Source organism: Alosa sapidissima, chromosome 5 (assembly GCF_018492685.1).
Source record: "Alosa sapidissima isolate fAloSap1 chromosome 5, fAloSap1.pri, whole genome shotgun sequence".
NCBI classification, from domain to species: Eukaryota; Metazoa; Chordata; class Actinopteri; order Clupeiformes; family Clupeidae; genus Alosa; species Alosa sapidissima.
In genome coordinates, this window is record NC_055961.1 from 39484409 (window position 1) to 39504470 (window position 20062).

Genomic DNA, 20062 nt, shown 5'->3' on the forward strand with positions numbered 1-20062 from the left:
CCAACTATATTAAACCTCATCTACCTAGCAACCAATATAGTTTGTTTTTACTCTGTATGATATTTTACATCATATTTTTGCATTTTCATGCACTGTATTTCCTTCAGGAAATGCTTTTCTAGTTATTATTCTTCTTCTAACGCACTTAATGCAGCTTCAACCGTTTAACGTAGAAACTTCATTCAAACTATGTTACGTAGGTCTTACTTATGACATGTGGGCTTTGTATTTTTCACCTTTGTAACTTTTATACTTTTTAAACTATTAATTAAAAACAAATCAAAATTTCCCCATTGACTTAACATTATGATTATGACATCACAATACGGCCGTTAAGCAATTAGAATCCTATGGCAGGTGTTCGGGCCACCTGGACCAACTGCCAGTCTCAGGCTTTAAGCATACAAACTGGCCCTATTAAGACTACACATCCTGTTCAACTGCTTCCTCTGCCTAAAACTGTTTCAAAATAAAAGTCCTCACTACAATATTTCACTGTTAAACAATTTAACCCTTTAAACTACTGAACTTTTTAACTGTTCAGCCATTGTAACTGTTACTTGTCATCAACTATGACTCCTACCCACTGTAGCTAGTTAGCTAAGTCACATGGTTAGCATAGTTAGCATGCTAGCATGTTAGCATGCTAGTTAGCATTTTTAGCAAAACTGCTAAAAATGATTAGCTAAGTTAGCTAAGTAACATGGTTAACATACTTAGCATTTTAACATTGTTAGCATGCTAGTTAGCATAGTAACTTGGTTAACATTATTATCTTTGTTAACATAGTTAGCATAACTGCTAGTAAACATTAGAGCCATTCCAAGTGTCAGTTATCGTCAACTATCTACCTAAATAATTTAACCATTTAAACTATCCACTTATTTAACCGTTCAATCATTCCAACTATATTAAACCTTATCTACCAAGTAAATCATTTACCTATATAAACTATCCACCTATTTAAGTGTTCAGTCATGCCAACTATATTAAACCTCATCTACCTAGCAACCAATATAGTTTGTTTTTACTCTGTATGATATTTGACATCATATTTTTTGCATTTTCATGCACTGTATTTCCTTCAGGAAATGCTTTTCTAGTTCTTCTTCTTCTTCTAACGCATTTAATGCAGCTTCAACCGTTTAACGTAGAAACTTCATTCAAACTATGTTACGTAGGTCTTACTTGGGACATGGGTGCTATGTATTTTTCAGCTTTGTAACTTTTATACTTTTTAAACTATTAATTAAAAACTAGTCAAAATTTCCCCATAGACTTAACATGGGCTGATGACATCACAATAGAGCCGTTAAGCAATTAGAATCCTATGGCAGGTGTTCGGGCCACCTGGACCAACTGCCAGTCTCAGGCTTTAAGCATACAAACTGGCCCTATTAAGACTACACATCCTGTTCAACTGCTTCCTCTGCCAAAAACTGTTTCAAAATAAAAGTCCTCACTGTAATATTTTACTGTTAAACAATTTAACCCTTTCAACTACTGAACTTTTTAACTGTTCAGCCATTGTAACTGTTACTTGTCATCAACTATGACTCCTACCCACTGTAGCTAGTTAGCTAAGTTAGCTAAGTAGCATGGTTAGCGTAGTTAGCATGCTAGCATGTTAGCATGCTAGCATGTTAGCATGCTAATTAGCATTTTTAGCAAAACTGCTAAAAATGTTTAGCTAAGTTAGCTAAGTAACATGGTCATGGTTAGCATAGTTAGCATGCTAGCATGCTAGTTAGCATTTTTAGCAAAACTGCTAAAAATGATTAGCTAAGTTAGCTAAGTAACATGGTTAGCATAGTTAGCATGCTAGCATGTTAGCATGCTAATTAGCATTTTTTACAAAACTGCTAAAAACGTTTAGCTAAGTTAACTAAGTAATGTGGTTAGCATAGTTAGCATGCTAGCGCTAGCATGTTAGCATGCTAGTTAGCATTTTTATCAAAACTGCTAAAAACAATTAGCTAAGTTAGCTAAGTAACATGGTTAGCATAGTTAGCATGCTAGTTAGCATAGTAACTTTGTTAACATTATTATCTTTGTTAACATAGTTAGCATAACTGCTAGCAAACATTAGAGCCATTCCAACTGTCAGTTATCGTCAACTATCTACCTAAATAATTTAACCATTTAAACTATCCACTTATTTAACTGTTCAGTCATTCCAACTATATTAAACCTCATCTACCTAGCAACCAATATAGTTTGTTTTTACTCTGTATGATATTTTACATCATATTTTTTGCATTTTCATGCACTGTATTTCCTTCAGGAAATGTTTTTCTAGTTATTCTTCTTCTAACGCTTTTTGTGCGTTTTAATACAGCTTCAACCGTTTAACGTAGAAACTTCATTCAAACTGCGTTGCGTAGGTCTTACTTATGTGACTTCAGCTATGTATTTTTCAACTTTGTAACTTTTATACTTTTTAAACTATTAATTAAAAACTACTAAAATTTCCCCATTGACTTAAAGGAGAATTCCGGTGTGACATTGACCTAAAGTGTATTGAAACATGATACCGAGTGTGAACGTATGTCTCAGCCCATCTCGGCTTGTCCCCTGCACTCCAAAATCTGGCGCTAGTTAGCCGATGCTACCAACAGCTTTTTCAATAGTGGTGCTTCGGCATCGGGCTAGCCATGCAAATAAATCACTGTTTTACACCCATTTACGAGGCTCAATGTATCTCCACACTTCATTGGTAGACTTCCGAGGGCCCTAACATTTAAAACGAGACATTGAGAACTTTGAAAAAGCACTGGTAGTTTACTTACAAGACGATTTATACAGACAGTATCTTCACGAAGTTTAGCGTTTGCAGCCATCTTGAATTTAGTCACGATAAGTCGAGCAATGAGTAAGAATGAACAGGTATGATAAGGGATCAGATTCCAAAAATAATTCAGTGGAAATGCATGGATTCCAGTTTCTTCCAGTCGCAGCAACTGGAATCCATGCATTTCCACTGAATTATTTTTGGTTTTTCAAAGTTCTCAATGTCTCGTTTTAAATGTCAGGGCCCTCGGAAGTCTACCAATGAAGTGTGGAGATACATTGAGTCTCGTAAATGGGTGTAAAACAGTGATTTATTTGCATGGCTAGCCCGATGCCGAAGCACCACTATTGAAAAAGCTGTTGGTAGCATCGGCTAACTAGCGCCAGATTTTGGAGTGCAGGGGACAAGCCGAGATGGGCTATGAGACATACGTTCACACTCGGTATCATGTTTCAATACACTTTAGATCAATATCACAACGGAATTCTCCTTTAACATTAGATTATGACATCACAATAGAGCAATTAGAATCTTATGCCAGGTGTTCAGGCCACCTGGAGCCACTGTCTCAGGCTTTAAGCATACAGTATGGCTGTATTAAGACTGCAGATCCTGTTCAACTGCTTTCTGTGCCCACAACTGTTTCAAAATAAAAGTCCCTTTAAACTATCCAACTTCTTAACTGTTCAACTGTTCAACTGTTCAACTGTTACTGTAACTGTTTGTCAACTATGACTCCCATCAACTGTATCCTCTGCCTTCAACTGTTTCAAAATAAAAGTCCTCACTAGCTAGTTAGCTAGTTAGCATCATTAGTATCGTTAACATTGTTAGCATAGTTAGCATTTTAGCAAAACTGCTAACAAGGATTAGCTAAGTTAGCTGAGTGCACATGGTTAACATGGTTAGCATGTTAGCATTGTTAGCATTTTAATAAAACTGCTACAAATGATTAGCTAAATTAGCTAAGTAACGTGATTGGCATAGTTAGCATTGTTAGCATAGGCAGGTGGGTCGGCTGTACGGGCCAGGAATCCAGGTAGGGGGACAGTAATAGGCGATGATAGGGCAGTCCTAGGGATGGGACTTCAGGTGAGATGAGGTCCCCCTTCTTTCAATATTCTGCTTTGTGTCCGACTAATAGCGATTTTTATTTAACCTATGGCCTGTCAAAATAATATTAGCATTTACAGCGCAAATTTATTTAGTCTTTTACGCAGTGGAGAAAGTGAGCGCACGGCAAGAGAGAAAGTGTGTCCAAATTCACCCATTCTTCTCATTTGAACTACTCGTGAAGTAGACTATACTCATCACACAGACATCACAAGTATCACATCCCATGAAAGAGCTTTTTCTCAGCTTTTAAACGATGTTAGCCGCTAATTGCTGTGGTGAATGGTTCACGAGAAAAGTAAATAATATAATTCAATTTAATCACAAAATTCTACTTCTGCGCCCATCTCCCTAGCCATTCATCTCGGTGGAATACTTTACGAACCTTTCGTTCAACACATGACAAACAATATATCAGAATAAACAGCAGACCTTACCGAACACAAAGGTGTAAAGCAGTCCCCTGTACAGTTGGTCGTACCAGAGTAATCCAGTTTTGCAGCAAATTTCGACATGCATGAAGGTCTCCAAATTTGGGCTTTAAGTTTTACAATGTGTTTGAATTGTTCTACATGATTTCATAACAGGCCAAATACAAAATAAATGTTACAAATATCGCCTAGATATCGGTATTAAAATCGGAGGACAGCTGACTAAGAGTTGTGAAAGTAGCCTTAATGATCACAAAATGCTAAGCATGCATCTAGGCTATTTGAGTTTCTTAAACACTGCAAAAACTGCTTATCTAACAAAATCTAACCAAGTGTTATTAATCTTATATCAAGATAAAAAAAACTAGTTGGTATTGTTTTTAGTATAGAGACACTTACCTAGCACTTTCTCATGAAATCATTTGACTTAAAATAAGTCAAACTTTTCTTAAATTAAGACATCTCATCCTGAAAACAAGCAAATTTGTCTGCCAGTGCGTTAAGCAAATTTGTCCTAAAAACAAGCAAATTTGTCTGCCAGTGCGTTGAGCAAATTTGTCTTGATAAGACTCCTTAAAATAAGTCAAAGTCTTCTTAAATTAAGTCAAAATGATCTTTCGAGAGAGCGCTAGGTAAGTCCTTTACATACTAAAAACAATACCAAATAGATTTTTTGATCTTAATATAAGATTATCAACACTTGATTAGATTTCATTTTTTGCAGTGAAGCTGCAGCTGTGCTTAAATTGTTCAACACATAATTTCATAACAGGCCAAATATAAAATAAATGTTAAATATAGCCTAGATATCTGTAAATTTTAGATGATCAGATGATTTACATTTCTATGTAATATGGCATGTTTCATGTTTTTGTAATGTTTCAGTGTTGCAGTGATGCAGGTCTACGCTGTGAATAGGCTAAATACAACTTTTTGATCATTTTTAAACTTTAGCCTTGGTGCCCTGTCATGTGGCCTTTGTGCCCCCCACCAAATATGCCCAACTGAAGGCCAAGTGGCCTTGCCCCTAAAATGGTGAAATTCCAAGCCTGCTCACAAGTGAGATAAGGGGGAAGAAAGAGAGATGTAGAGTGGGTTAGTATTACTGAAAATCAAAATGGTTAATGCCATTAAGTAATTAATGGTACTATATATTGTTACAGTATACCATAGTGAGAATAGGCAAGAGAGGGAGAGTTGAGAGAGAGAGGAGGGGGGGGGGGGGGGGGTGTTGTACGGCGTGGCACATGGAAAGTCCATGACAGCACTATGCTATAGCAGCATAACTACACTGTTACACTGCAAAACATAAAATCTAACCAAGTGTTATTAATCTTATAGTAAGATCAAACAATCTATTTGGGATTGTTTTTAGTATGAAGAGATTTACCTAGCACTCTCTTGAAAGATAATTTTGACTTAATTTAGGAAGACTTTGACTTATTTTAAGGAGTCTTATCAAGACAAATTTACTTAACACACTGGCAGACAAATTTGCTTGTTTTTAGTACAGATTTGCTTAAAGCCTGTGTTGCAGGATAACCACCACTGTTGATTAATGGCTACATAAAGCACTCAATATATGTATATCATTTTTAAAAATGTCTCCAAATGGTGTTAAATGCCAGTTTTTGTTGTTTTTAGCATTAGCGGGGTTTTTTTTACGCAATTCGGTGATGACGTCACGTTGGGGACTACATGATCTGCGCTTCATTCATTTCAATGCATTTCAATGGACATCGCGGTTACACTTTCAACATAAAGTTTGTAAATTTACACTTCGAATTTCGTCACAGCATTTAGATCACAGCTGCCCTATGATCTACCAATGGTAATAACGGTGCCTGATATCAATTTAGTAATTTCTTCTGAATTTCGGGAGGTCTCGTTTTGGAGGGTATGTTTTACACTGCAAAAACTGCTTATCTAACAAAATCTAATCAAGTGTTATTAATCTTATATCAAGATAAAAAAAACTAGTTGGTATTGTTTTCAGTATAAAGTGACTTACCTAGCGCTTTCTTGTGAAATCATTTGACTTAATTAAAAAAAAAAATGGACTTATTTTAAGACATCTCATCTTGAAAACAAGCAAATTTGTCTGCCAGTGCGTCACGCAAATTTGTCCTAAAAACAAGCAAATTTGTTTGACTCCTTAAAATAAGTTAAAGTCTTCTTAAATTAAGTCAAAATGATCTTTTGAGAGGGCGCTAGGTAAGTCTTTTCATACTAAAAACAATACCAAATAGATTTTTTAATCTTAATATAAGATCAATAACACTTGGTTAGAATTAATTTTTTGCAGTGTAGGCTACATTCATTCCTATGGGAAACGGTCGTGGTTACACTTTCAACATAAAGTTTGTATATTTACACTTCGAATTTCGTTATAGCATTTATATGACAACGACCCTATGGTCTAACAAAGATAACAATCTCTTCCGATTTTAGTTTAATGCAATTTTCTGAATTTGAGAGGCCTCATAATGCACCTATTCAGTTCAATGCATTATGCTTATAACGTTACGACACTTTTTTTGTTACTGTCAGTGAACAGCACCGAGTGAAAGTCAACATTTTCTTTATATCTAGTGATAGTGATCATATCGTTAGTTCAGATAAGTAGGCTACCGGGCAAACTTAGTCAGAGGATCAGAATATAAAGCATCATGATAGCAAGCTATAGGCTAACTTTCCAGTCCCACCTGTGAGCCACCTGTTGTTGCAAACTTAGCTTCTAGCCGCCGCCGATTAGGCTGGTCGTGTCTTCAGCATGAATATTTTCGATAACTACTGCTCGTGATTGATTGCCATTGACATCGTCAGGGTACGGCTTACCAAAGAGGGAGATAATATGGGCAAGTCACAGTTTTGCAGGTGCTTGTGTGGGCTGTGCCATCCCGATGGAAACTGTGGTGGAGAGCTGCAGTAACTAGGGAAGCGAGTGCATTGCGAGCTCCCCATGACCAGCATATGACATGATCTATCTAGCTATCTATCTACCTGTCTATATACATATCTAGGCTATCTATAGCCTATCTATTTATCTATAATCTGCGCTATCTACTGCTGAACAATCCCTTACTCGTCTCTCTTTACTTCTCTCTCGTTACTCTCAAGGGTCTCAAGGTGGGCTTTGGGTCTGTAGCCTCCCCAAGGTAACGTAATGCAATGCATTGTGATGGAAAGGAAAATCACTTCAAACGCTGTGAAATAGTACCTGCTTTTTCATATTATATTCCGTTTTGTGATACCCAACAACATCAAATACAATGGATAACAGTTTAAATGTTTATTACCAACAAGCAAATTGTGCAAATTCGTTGGAAAATGAACCCTGCAACACGCCCTTTAACTCACTGGCAGACAAATTTGCTTGTTTTCAGGATGAGACGTCTTAAAAGGAGTCAAACTCTTCTTAAATTAAGTCAAATGATTTTATGAGAAAGAGCTAGGTAAGTCTCTTTATACTTAAAACAATGTTAACTAGATTTTTGATCTTAATATAAGATTAATAACACTTGGTTGGATTTGATTAGATAAGCAGTTTTTGCAGTGTATGAAATCACGTATTGAACAACTAAAACACATTGTGAAACCTAAAGCCCTAGGCATTGCTGCAGATTTCTCTGGAATGGCTAACTGTACAGGGGAATGCTTTACACCTTTGTTTTCGTTAAGGTCTGCTGTTTATTCAGATATATGGTTTATCATGTGTTGAGGGAAAAGTTCATGAAGTATTCCACCGAGATGAATGGATAGGGAGATGGGCGCAGAATGTAATATGATTAAATTAAAGTTACTTTTCTCGTGAACCGTTTACCACAACAACTAGCGGCTAACATCGTCTAAAAGCTGAGAAAAAACTCTTTAGCGTGATGTGATACATGTGATGTCTGTGTGATGAGTAGGCTACTTTGCAAGTAGTTCAGCAAAGAATGGGTGAATTTTGAGGCACTTTCATTCTTGCCATGCGCTGTCACTTTCTCCACTGCGTAAAAGACTAAATGAATTTGCGCTGTGAATGCTAAGCTTATTTTGACTTAATTAGTTGGACGCAACGCAGAATATTGAAAGAAGGGGGCACCAAGGCCACAGTGGCCTGTGAACATCCGATTTTCAAAGGGGCATGACGACCAATGCAAGGGGTAACGACGGCCATGGCTGTCGTGGCCGCCGTGAAATTCCCACCCTTCTACAGTACATGTAATGAATCTAGAATATATGAAAGATTCACTTTTTTTAAATAAATTAGGGGGGGGATGAAAAAAAAAATGAGACAACACGGTTACACCCTGACTCACCACTACTTACCTCTTGCTTTCCACTTGACAGCCATCACATCTGTCCGCACAAATTTGGCCAATTTAAGTGATGCGGCTATGTGGAAGATAAGACGGGCACGTTTTGCTCGTAACCAGCAGAAGAGTGTGCGGTCACTTCGTGACAGCATCAAAGGAGGGGAGTCCAAGCGAGCCTTCTCTCTCCCAGAAACCCTGTGCAACAGATTGTGTGAGTAAAGATTTTTATAATCATGCTATCTGTAACTTTACTGAGAACCACACTGCACAAACTGCTTATCTAATAAAACCTAACCAAGTGTTTTTCATCTTATACCAAGATGCTCATAAGTTTACATACCCCATACATACACATGCTATAGTTGACTAAAAGAAGAATACAAAAATCATCTTTTGGTAATTGATCTTAATGCCTTAATTAAAGAAATTAGGAAGATTTCATGTTAGCAAAATAATAACAGATACCTGTGCTTTCATTGTCCAATTTTAGCCTAGATTCAGGTGGATTCTAGCCTTGAGAGTAGATTTTGGTCATGTTAGTGTGAGCAATTCAAACATACAACATAATGTATACACATGACCAACTGAAACGTGTAGTGTCACACAGTGACCAAAATCACAGTGACCTATTTCATGCTACTTTAACTAATGAAATATCAGGGTGGATGATGTATTGTATGATTTATTACAGGCAGACCCTGCTGGCATTTCAACATTGATTCAACGGTTAATAACCGTCATAAACGTTTTTAAAAAAACGTTATAACGGGTGAATCAACATTGAATTATGTGTTGGATTTGCAAATTGAATCAACGTTGATATCGCAACATTATTTCAACATCCGCCATTTCAACATTGGTGCTGATTTCCTTGATTTCTTATTTTACAACCATTTGTCAATATTTTACAATTAGCATTAAAACAGTGTTTCAACATTGACACAACAACTGACATTATTTCACCTATAATTCAACATTGATTTTCTTGACCTTTTTACAACCAACGTTGTTTCAATGTTTGTCTAAATACCCTTTTACAACCATTTAGCATTAAACATTGTTTCAACATGGTTTCAACATTGACGCAACAACTGACGTTATTTCCCCTATAGTTCAACGTTGAAGGTCGGTCGTGTGCCGGCTGGGGAGCCTAATCACTCAGAATGTTAATATATGTCTGTGTGTTGTTTCTAGCTTTTAGGCTTACCAGGCAAGAACACTCAGCACCCACACTGGGAGATATGCTAGAGAAAGTTGTACCAGGTAAAATATACACTACACAATTTAGAAATAATGCCCTACTATAAATAGTCCTACCGCACACATCTCATCCAGACACTGGTCAAGGCAGACAGTTCGCCAGCTCTTTGTGACATTTCACAATGTGCACATTGAATGTGTGTGTGTGTGTGTGTGTGTGTGTGTGTGTGTGTGTGTGTGTGTGTGTTTGGGTGGGTGTATCAGATGAGGGTCATTCATCATCACTGCAAAAACTGCTTATCTAATCTAATACAATTTAACCAAGTGTTATTAATCTTATATCAGGATCAAAAAATCGAATTGGTATTGTTTTCAGTATATCATATTTTGACTGAAAACGAGCAAATTTGTCTCTGGATAAGACTCCTTAAAATAAGTCAAAGTCTTCTTAAATTATGCAAGTTTGCCAGATCGTGTAGCACTATGCAAGTTTGCCAGATCGGGTAGCGGATCTGTAGATCGATGGAATAAGACATAAGAAACTACAAATTTGACTTGCATCTGATGTCGCAATACATCATACTTTAATAAAATCATGCAACATACTCTACCTTGTCTGTGGACATTTTTTGCAAAGCAGGTGCTGGAAAATCAAATAACGTGCGTGTGACAGAGGAAAAGTGCTTTGGTGTTGCTTTAACAGCAAAAGTTATATATGCAATAATTTAGATTAATTAATGTTTTAATCGATTGACAGCCCTATATAAGATACTATATCTATACAAAAACACTTGATTAGATTTTATTGTAGTGAAGCTAAAGGAGAACCATCCTCAAAGATAATTTGAATGAATGAATTTACATACAGTGACCTCAATTATTGACACCCCTGTATCAAGATCAAAAAATCTATTTGCTATTGCTTTCAGTATAATGAGACTTCCTCATAAAACTATCTGACTTAATGTAAGCAGAGTTTGACGTCTCATCCTGAAAACAAGTAAATTTGTCTGCTAGTGCATTAAGCAAATTGTCCTAAAAAACAAGGAAATTTGTCTTGATAAGACTCCTAAAAATAAGTCAAAATCTTCTTAAATTAAGTAAAAAAAATGTTGTTTCGATCTTCATACTAGTAATTCATACTAAGAACAATACCAAATAGATTTTTTGATCTTAATGTAAGATTAATAACACTTGGTTAGATTTTATTGTTTGCAGTGTACACACTGCAAAAAATGAATTCTAACCAAGTGTTATTGATCTTACATTAAGATTAAAAAATCTATTTGGTATTGATTTTAGTATGAAAAGACTTACCTAGCGTAAGACGATCATTTTGACTTAATTTAAGACTTTAACTTATTTTAAGGAGTCTTATCAAGACAAATTTGCTTGTTTTTAGGACAAATTTGCTTAACGCACTGGCAGACAAATTTGCTTGTTTTCAAGATGAGATGTCTTAAAATAAGTCAATTTTTTTTTTTAAATTAAGTCAAATGATTTCACAAGAAAGCGCTAGGTAAGTCTCTTCATACTGAAAACAATACCAACTAGTTTTTTTTATCTAGATATAAGATTACATTACATTACATTACATTACATTACATTTGGCTGACGCTTTTTTAACCAAAGCGACTAACAACATGGTAAACAGTAAGTGTTAGAACAATACTCACAATTTTAGGACAGTTTAAAAAAAAAACATTAGAGTACAGTAAGAATAAGTGCGTCGGTGAGTGCTGTTTTTAACAGTTACTTGTCAGTTTAAAACGGCTGGTGAGTGCTAGGATCAGTAAGACTTGTTGTAAGTGTTGCTATGAGAGTAGATGTTCTCTAAAGAGCTGGGTCTTCAGGAGTTTTTTGAAAGTGGAAAAGGATGTCCCTGCCCTTGTAGGAACTGGCAGTGTGTTCCACCAACGAGGAACAACAGATGAGAAAAGTTTGGATTGGCTTGAGCGTACCGGTGGTAGAGCTAGACGTCGTTCGTCAGAGGAGCGCAGCGGTCTGGAGGTAGTGTAAGTCTGTATGAGGGCATTCAAGTAGGTGGGAGCAGAACCGGAGACTACTTTGTAGGCAAGCGTTAGAGACTTGAATTTGATGCAGGCCGCCATAGGTAGCCAGTGAAGCTGGATGAGCAGCGGGGTAACGTGCCCTTTTGGGTTGGTTGTAGACCAGGCGCGCCGCCGCGTTCTGGATCATCTGAAGTGGTTTCACTGCGCAGGCTGGGAGACCTGTCAGGAGGGCATTGCAGTAGTCGAGTCGTGAGATGACTATTGCCTGAACCAGAAGTTGGGTAGCATCTTGAGTCAAGTAAGACCTGATTTTCCGTATGTTGTAGAGTGCGAAACGGCATGACCGGGCGACTGAGGCAACATGATCTGAGAAGTTTAGTTGGTTGTCGAGAACAACTCCTAGATTTCTTGCAGTCCTGGTCGGTGAAACAGACAGGGAGTCAAATTTGATGTTGATGTCGTGGTGTATGGTAGGTTTAGCTGGGATGACCAGCAGTTCAGTCTTTGAGAGGTTCAGCTGGAGGTGGTGTGCCTTCATCCATGTAGCTATGTCTGAGAGGCAATCCGAGATCCGTGCTGAAACCAGGGGGTCGTCAGGTGGAAAGGACAGATAGAGCTGTGTGTCGTCTGCATAGCAGTGGTATGAGAAGCCGTGCGAACGGATAATCTGTCCCAAGGAGGTGGTGTAGATAGCAAAGAGGAGGGGGCCCAGCACTGAGCCCTGGGGGACCCCTGTGGTGAGATGGTGAGGTGCAGATAGCTGACCAAGCCATGATACGTTAAACGAGCGTCCTGTGAGGTAGGATTCAAACCAGGAGAGAGCAGAACCGGAGATTCCCATGTCAGCGAGTATAGAGAGAAGGATACGGTGATTAACCGTGTCAAAGGCAGCCGATAAGTCAAGCAGAATGAGTACTGATGACCGAGCGGTCGCCTTGGCTTCTTTTAAGGCTTCTGTTACAGACAGCAGAGCCGTTTCGGTGGAGTGGCCGCTTTTGAACCCAGAATGATTTGGATCCAGAAGGTTGTTCTGTGAGAGGAAGTCAGAGACCTGTTTGGAGACTGCTCGTTCAATGCCTTTGGATAGGAAAGGCAGTAGTGAGACAGGGCGGTAGTTCTCGACTTGAGCAGGGTTGAGAGAAGCTTTCTTAAGTAACGGTGTTACCCGGGCCATTTTGAACGCTGTTGGAAATGTGCCGGAGGTTAGCGAGGCATTGATCACATGTGTGATAGCTGGAGCGATGGTCAGGCTGATGGACTGAAGTAGGCTCGTAGGTATAGGGTCCAGCGAGCATGTGGTAGGATGGCTGCATGTCAGGAGTCTGGACACTTCACTCTCGGAGAGAGGCGTGAATGCTGAAAAAGATGTTCCAGCAGTCCCTAGAGGTTGTAGGAGTGCGGTATCTGAGTCAGATGCGTTGAGTGGGCATGTAGAGAATTGACTGCTGATTGCCGCCACTTTGTTTGTAAAAAATGAGGCGAGGGTATTTGCAGTAAGGCTGGATGGAGGAGGAGGCAGCTGAGGGTTGAGTAGCGATTTGAAGGTTGAGAAAAGTTTTCGAGTGTCTGTAGCGCTGTTGATTTTGTCATTGTAGAAAGCAGTCTTAGCAGCAGTGATGCTGGCTGAGAAGGAGGTCATCAGCTAGTTTGGATTTGTGCCATTTCCTCTCCGCGGCTCTGAGTTTGGTGCGCTGCGATCGGAGGGTATCATTTAGCCATGGATGAGAATGTTTAATGAGAATGAGATTAATAACACTTGGTTAGATTTTGTTAGATAAGCAGTTTTTGCAGTGCAGTATACACAGCATATGCATTCATAGGAGGGTCATGGGAAAGTGGGAGTATTGTGCAAACTCAGGGGAGAAGTGCTAATACCGATTGGGCATTCCGCCATGTATGAAAACAGCGCACGTCTGTTTTGCGGAAAAAAAAACCTGTTAAAGCCTGTTAAAAGCAGGTGTAATCCAAATTGCCGTTAAATGCGTCAATTAGAGAAACTCTGAGAGACAGCTGAATAATCTTTTTTCTTTATTGTACGATGTCAAAAGCAACCTTAACTTTTGTTTGCCTTTCTGATATTGTATTTTCACTTTCACAATACTTCCCAATCTGCTAGACTTTTAAGTCATAGCCCGAGTCTACGTGCAGTAAATAGTTCAAGTATTTTATAAGTGGATTAGTAGAACTACTAGATCTACTCTGTGTGTCGCACTGTACTGTTCTTCCTAAGCTTCTTTTTATTCTTCTTCTTGTATTGCGTTTAATGAAGCTTCAACCGCTTAACGTAGAAACTTCATTCAAACTGTGTTCTGTAGGTCTTACTTAGGACATGGGTGCTTTGTATTTTTCATCTTTGTAACTTTGTTACTTTTTAAACTATTAATTAAAAACTATTGAACATTTCCCCATAAACTTAACATTGGCGATTATCACAATATGGCCATTAACCCTTTGTTGACGGACCGTTCAAATATCATTCCTCCAGGAATGATGGCATTGCAGTTGTTATGATGACATAATATACCTCTACAAAGCAAAATATGCTTTTGACAAGTCTTACTGCAATATAGCCAATCATAATTCAAAGAGTAGTAAGCTTTTCTTTGTGATTGGTTGTTTTTTCCTCTCAATATAATTGAGCACCGCCCACATCAACTGAACACGCACAAAGTTGATTCAACATCGCGTCGCCCTGTCGGCAACACACATGCGGACCAAGAGAATCTTATCTCATGAATGATAAAAGTGGCGACAAAAGTAATGCCAACATCGAAACTATCAATCTTTTAAGGGCAGAAAAATTTGGTTTAGGTCAGGGATTACAAGAAGAAAGTGATCCTGAGTTGGGAAGAAGGTAAACAAAACTGTGTAGCCTATGCATAACGGTTAACATTAGGTTATGGAATGGGAGAAGTGACTCTTCTAGTTTCGTAATAAATCAAAATATTGCCTATTTCTAAAATGTTGTCCCCAAACAACTCGGAAGATCTTAGACACAATGCATAGGCTATAGTTTCAAATATTTCTTAAAGTATCGGCACAAACTGAGTGTAGGCTATGACGTTTTTCGCGGTGGAAAATGTAAGCTAGAGACTTTTAGCCTGGGTGCCAGCCGAACTTAGTCCCGCCCACAACATTTGAGGTCGGGAAGTTCGGTCTGGCATTGCTCCGTTGTGGAGCAACTATGCTCACCCTAGATCTGGTGGACCAATCAAATCGGGCTTTACGATCATGGACAGGTGAGCAACAGCGCCTCGTCTATCACGTCATCTGAGCACGCTTAGATTAGGCCTATGTTTGCAACAACAACGCTGTGACTAGAAGGAGACATGGCTTTTTTGTATGTTGGTCTTAAGGGGGCATGTCAACCCATCCAATTACCACTTATTTCATGTATAGCGCCACCTAGTTAAAAATTAAAAAGCAAAAAATTAGGTGTTTTCATCACAATATCTCTGGCTGACATGGTCAAAACTGCACAAAATTGAAAGTGTAGGATCATTATGACACCCTCCGAATGCATGCCAAGTTTTGTGAACTTTCGTTCATGGGGGGCCTTACAATAACATAATTTATGTGTACATTTAGTGACCGTACACCAACAAGGATTCCCGGGACACTGAAAGACCGGGGTACACGGAACTTGGTGGGCATGTAACCCCACATGGGTAGCATGGAACCATCGTTTTTTGTTTTGATCTGTAGCCGCCCCCCCCCCCCCCCCTCCCCCCCCGCTGTACTGGACCCCCCGAAAGGAGGGTAGAGCAGACAGTTTTCTGTGAATATCTTGAGAACCGTAGGGCCTAGGATGACCAATCTTTTCCGTATGTTTGCATCCAGGGATCATGTTAACCCATTCCATGTGCACACATGTGCATAAACAGATACACACGCACACACATACATTCACAGTAATCATACGTATGACACATACTCACACAGTAGACATATGTACGCATGCATGCACATGCACAAACACACATACGCAGGCAAACACACAAGCACGCATACACACACACACACACCCACACACATAAACATAAACATGTACACGCACACATGCACACAATTCAAGAATTTCTCAGAATTATGAACAGGCAAGATGGGGGTGGGGTTGTATAAAATTAATTTTACATGTGAAATCTATGAACTAATCATGTTTTGGTACTTGTTGTCTAGCAGATACCAGTGAGAATTGAGTGTGGATAATGCAATTTAGTGAGACAGTTAGAATCATATAGGCCTTTCAGCGTGATTTATTTTTGTGGAAAAAATGTGCTGGACTGGGCGGCGGTCATATTTTGTACCGCTCTGCGGTACATCTAGTTTATTGAGGTTTTATCCCTGAAAACGATTATTTCTGAAAACTTTGGCTAAAGTTGAGATGTGGGAAAACTCACGGTTTCACTTTCATCAAGGGAAAACAGTGTGTTGCATTGTGACATGTTGTTCCCTCGTTCGTTTGAAATCTCTGATTGACCACCTGTTTGAGGGATTTGAGACAGCCTTTCCCAGCTGTTTATAACATGTTTGTTCAACAGAATTATTTTTAAAAACGGAGGGGATATACTGTAGGCTATCAGTTTTTTTTCCTAATAGTCTACGTTTTTTTTAGATTTCGCTAATGAGTGTTGTAGGAGATATTGACGGCACAATAACTTTTATAAAAGACCAGAAAACAATGTTAAGACATTTGTGGAGAAGAAGGATGGTTTGTGTGTTCTTCCTACAGATAAGCTATTTCGTTGCTCTGATTGGTTAGGTCTATCCAATTGAGTGCAGAGACATTCCCCCCCTGTATCGGTTGAAACACGCCCTATAATTACGTCCCAATGGAGCAGTATCAGACTCATATTCTGACTAGAATTGAGTATGGCTACGTCAGGCTAAGAGACTTATCTCTAAGAAATTATGTTAGCACTTCACACACATGTAGGCTTGCCTCCAGTATCGAATCAAAGGTAACTCTTACTCTTAACTCACATGCTAGAGAATTTCAGAAACACAATTTCAAAAATCAGCCCAAAGAAAGGAACATAATAAACTTTGGTTTGCTAGATTGTAAAAGAGTCACTAGGCTATTTCTGCGATTTTACTCACATTGCTTCCAACCAAGGATCGTCCTGATTGCAATAAAAATCTATTGTTAAAGGGACACCAGGTAATATTTTCGTGTTAATTACTCATCTTCGTAAATCGGTATATGGTTAAATGACTCATTACAGGGTGAATGAAGACTCTCTAGCCCGCCCCTATTGCCTGTAGGAAGAATATCCCGCTTGCAAGTTAAGTGTATCATACCCGCCGACCGAAGCAGGATCAGTTTACATCCTGCATCCACAGCACAGAGGCAGGCTAACGAAACGCTAGAGATTGTTGCAAATGTGTGTATAATGGCAGATCCGGTGAAGAAGCAGCGAAAACCCTTGACGGAAGATGCAAAGAAAAGGAAAAGAGCTTCAGACCGAGCAAGGGGGAGTTTAGTAGAGAAAAAGCATCAGGCTAACACTTTCTGTGTCATTATGGTCAGTCATTAAGTTATTCCACTGCACAGACCATAATGAAACAGACCAACTATTAGCCATGTAGACTGACTGATATGTAGCCTATTTATGAATCATTAATATAGTCAAGTCAAGTCAAATTTATTTATATAGCACATTTCAAAGCAATAGCATTGCACCAAAGTGCTTTACATAAAATAATAATAATAATAATAATAATAATAAAAATAATAATAACAATAATACATATAAACATATAAAAAAAGGGAGAGGTGAGGGAGTCAGGGAGTGTTAAAAGCTAGGGAGAAGAGGTAGGTCTTTAGGTTGGATTTAAAACTACTAATAGTGGGGCAGGATTTCACAACATCAGGAAGGCTATTCCAAAGCTGGGGAGCATAGACAGAGAAAGCTCTGTCACCTTTGGATTTAAGAGAGGCAGAAGGAACACAAAGAAGACACTGGGAAGATGATCGAAGAGGTCTAGGAGGACAGTAAGGAATTAAAAGATCACATAAATACTGAGGTGCTAAACCATGTAAAGCTTTGAAAACAAACAGAAGAATTTTAAAATTAATTCTTTGTTCCACAGGAAGCCAGTGCAGTTTAGCCAACACAGGTGAAATGTGGTCATGTTTCTTAGATCCAGTCAGTAATCTGGCTGCAGCATTTTGGACCAGCTGGAGTCTGTTTAGAGTAGATTTAGTTACACCTACATACAGTGAGTTGCAATAATCAAGCCTAGAGGAAATAAAGGCATGTATAAGGATTTCTAAATCACTGTAGGAGAGAGAAGACTTGAGCTTTGCTATTGTCCTAAGTTGGTAAAAAACTTCCCTTGACAACGCTGTTGAATTGCTTATTAAAAGTCAGAGAAGAGTTTAGGAAAACACCTAGGTTCTTGACCACACTGTGATGGTTAACAGACAGAGGGCCAAGAGACTTGCTTACATTGTTGACAGAATTTGGTGGTCCAAAAATGATTACTTCAGTTTTGCTGTCATTTAGCTGTAAAAAGTTGTTAGCCATCCAATTCTTAATGTCATTAAGACAAAGAAAAAGGTTTGTCAATGAGCAGGAATTTTCAGGGGCCACCGGTATATAAAATTGGGTATCATCTGCGTATAAGTGGTATTGAATATTGTATTAATTACAAATGGAGCCCAGGGGAAGCATGTATAAAGAAAATAATAGAGGCCATAAAATAGAACCCTGGGGGACACCACACTTAATGGGAGCAGATGACAAAGAAGCATTGCCTAAATGCACTGAAAAAGATCTATCAGTTAAGTAAGATCTGAACCAATGTAATACAGTGCCTTGCAGACCAACTTCAACACCCAGGCGTTTTAAAAGGATCTTGTGGTCAATGGTGTCAAAAGCAGCACTAAGATCTAACAGGACCAATAGGGCACAAGAGCCAGAGTCAACAGAGAGCAATAGATCATTATGGACCTTAAGTAAGGCAGACTCTGTACTATGAAGTGGTCTAAAACCAGATTGAAACTTGTCAAGAATATTAGAGGTGTTTAAATAGGAAGAGACTTGTGACAGAACAACTTTTTCTAAGATCTTAGAGAGAAAGGGCAGTTTAGAAATGGGCCTATAATTTTTCAAATCAATGGGATCAAGGGAAGGTTTTTTCAGGAGAGGTTGCACAATAGCGTGTTTAAAGTCAGAGGGTACTACTCCATTAGCCAGGGAGCTATTAATGATGCTCAAGATAAAAGGGCAAATAGCCGCAAAAGCTTCTTTGAAAAGGTGAGATGGAAGGATATCAGAGTGGCAAGAAGAGGGCTTCATATGAGAGACCAAGTCTGACAACTGTGAGGAAGAGACTGGTTGGAATTGTTGGAGGCGGCAAACTACAGACTGATACAAAGCAGGATCAGAAATTGAGGGTGTGATATGATACTTTATGTTGTCAATTTTGTCAATAAAGAAATTGAGAAACATCTCACAGGTTTCTGTTGTAGCAGGAAGAGAGGACATTGTAGTAGGAGGATTTATGATTTTATTAATTGTGTTAAACAACACTTTTGGTCTGTGAGCATTTTTGTGAATAAGCTCAGCATAGAAAGCTGCCTTTGCTGCTTTGACAGTGATTTAATAAGCCTTAAGAGAATCTCTAAATATACCATAGGAGACCTGTAGTTTATCTTTTTTCCATTTTCGCTCTGCTTTCCTACAAGCCTTTCTGAGCGAACAGGTAGTGGAATTTAGCCAAGGAGTAGTTGACCTATTGGATTTACACCGCTTTTGTTTTAAAGGAGCTACAGAATCAAGAGTTGCAAGGCAAGGTGTATTAAAAAGAGTAAGTAGATCCTCAGTGTCGGTGCAGGTGGAAAGAGAATCTAAGACAGCAGGTGAAAGAGAGAGCATAAAAGTATTAGTGAACTGTGAGGCTGTGGTGGAATTAATAGCTCTGACAAGGGAGTAGGGTGAGGGGGGTATCAACTATTTTAACATTGGAAACTGAGAAACCGACTAACCACTCGGTGAGTTGCACAGTTTTGAAAACATACGTTAAGGGTTGTTTTAAGGACATGTTTGTGCATGCCTGTAGCAGCCACTCTGAAGCAGTCCAAGGCGATTCAAAACGAATCAGAAAAGTCGAGACAGGACCAATCGTCAAAATTTCGGTGTCCACCACTCTAGTTCATCCAAAACAAACCAGAAAAGGGACTCAAAGTGCTAAGTACTGGAATTTTCC

General features: G+C 38.7%; 1 protein-coding gene across 6 annotated transcripts in view; it reads left to right on the top strand.

Annotated features, from left to right (window-relative positions):
* The window catches only part of LOC121709816 (protein unc-79 homolog), a 311977-nt gene that overhangs the window by 171703 nt on the left and 120212 nt on the right, over positions 1-20062 (top strand). For all 6 annotated transcript variants that reach the window (XM_042093431.1, XM_042093433.1, XM_042093432.1 and 3 more), the window contains exons 26-27: positions 8671-8847; positions 9831-9899. In XM_042093431.1, coding sequence (XP_041949365.1) covers positions 8671-8847; positions 9831-9899 — 246 coding nt within the window. The remainder of the gene's footprint in view (positions 1-8670; positions 8848-9830; positions 9900-20062) is intronic.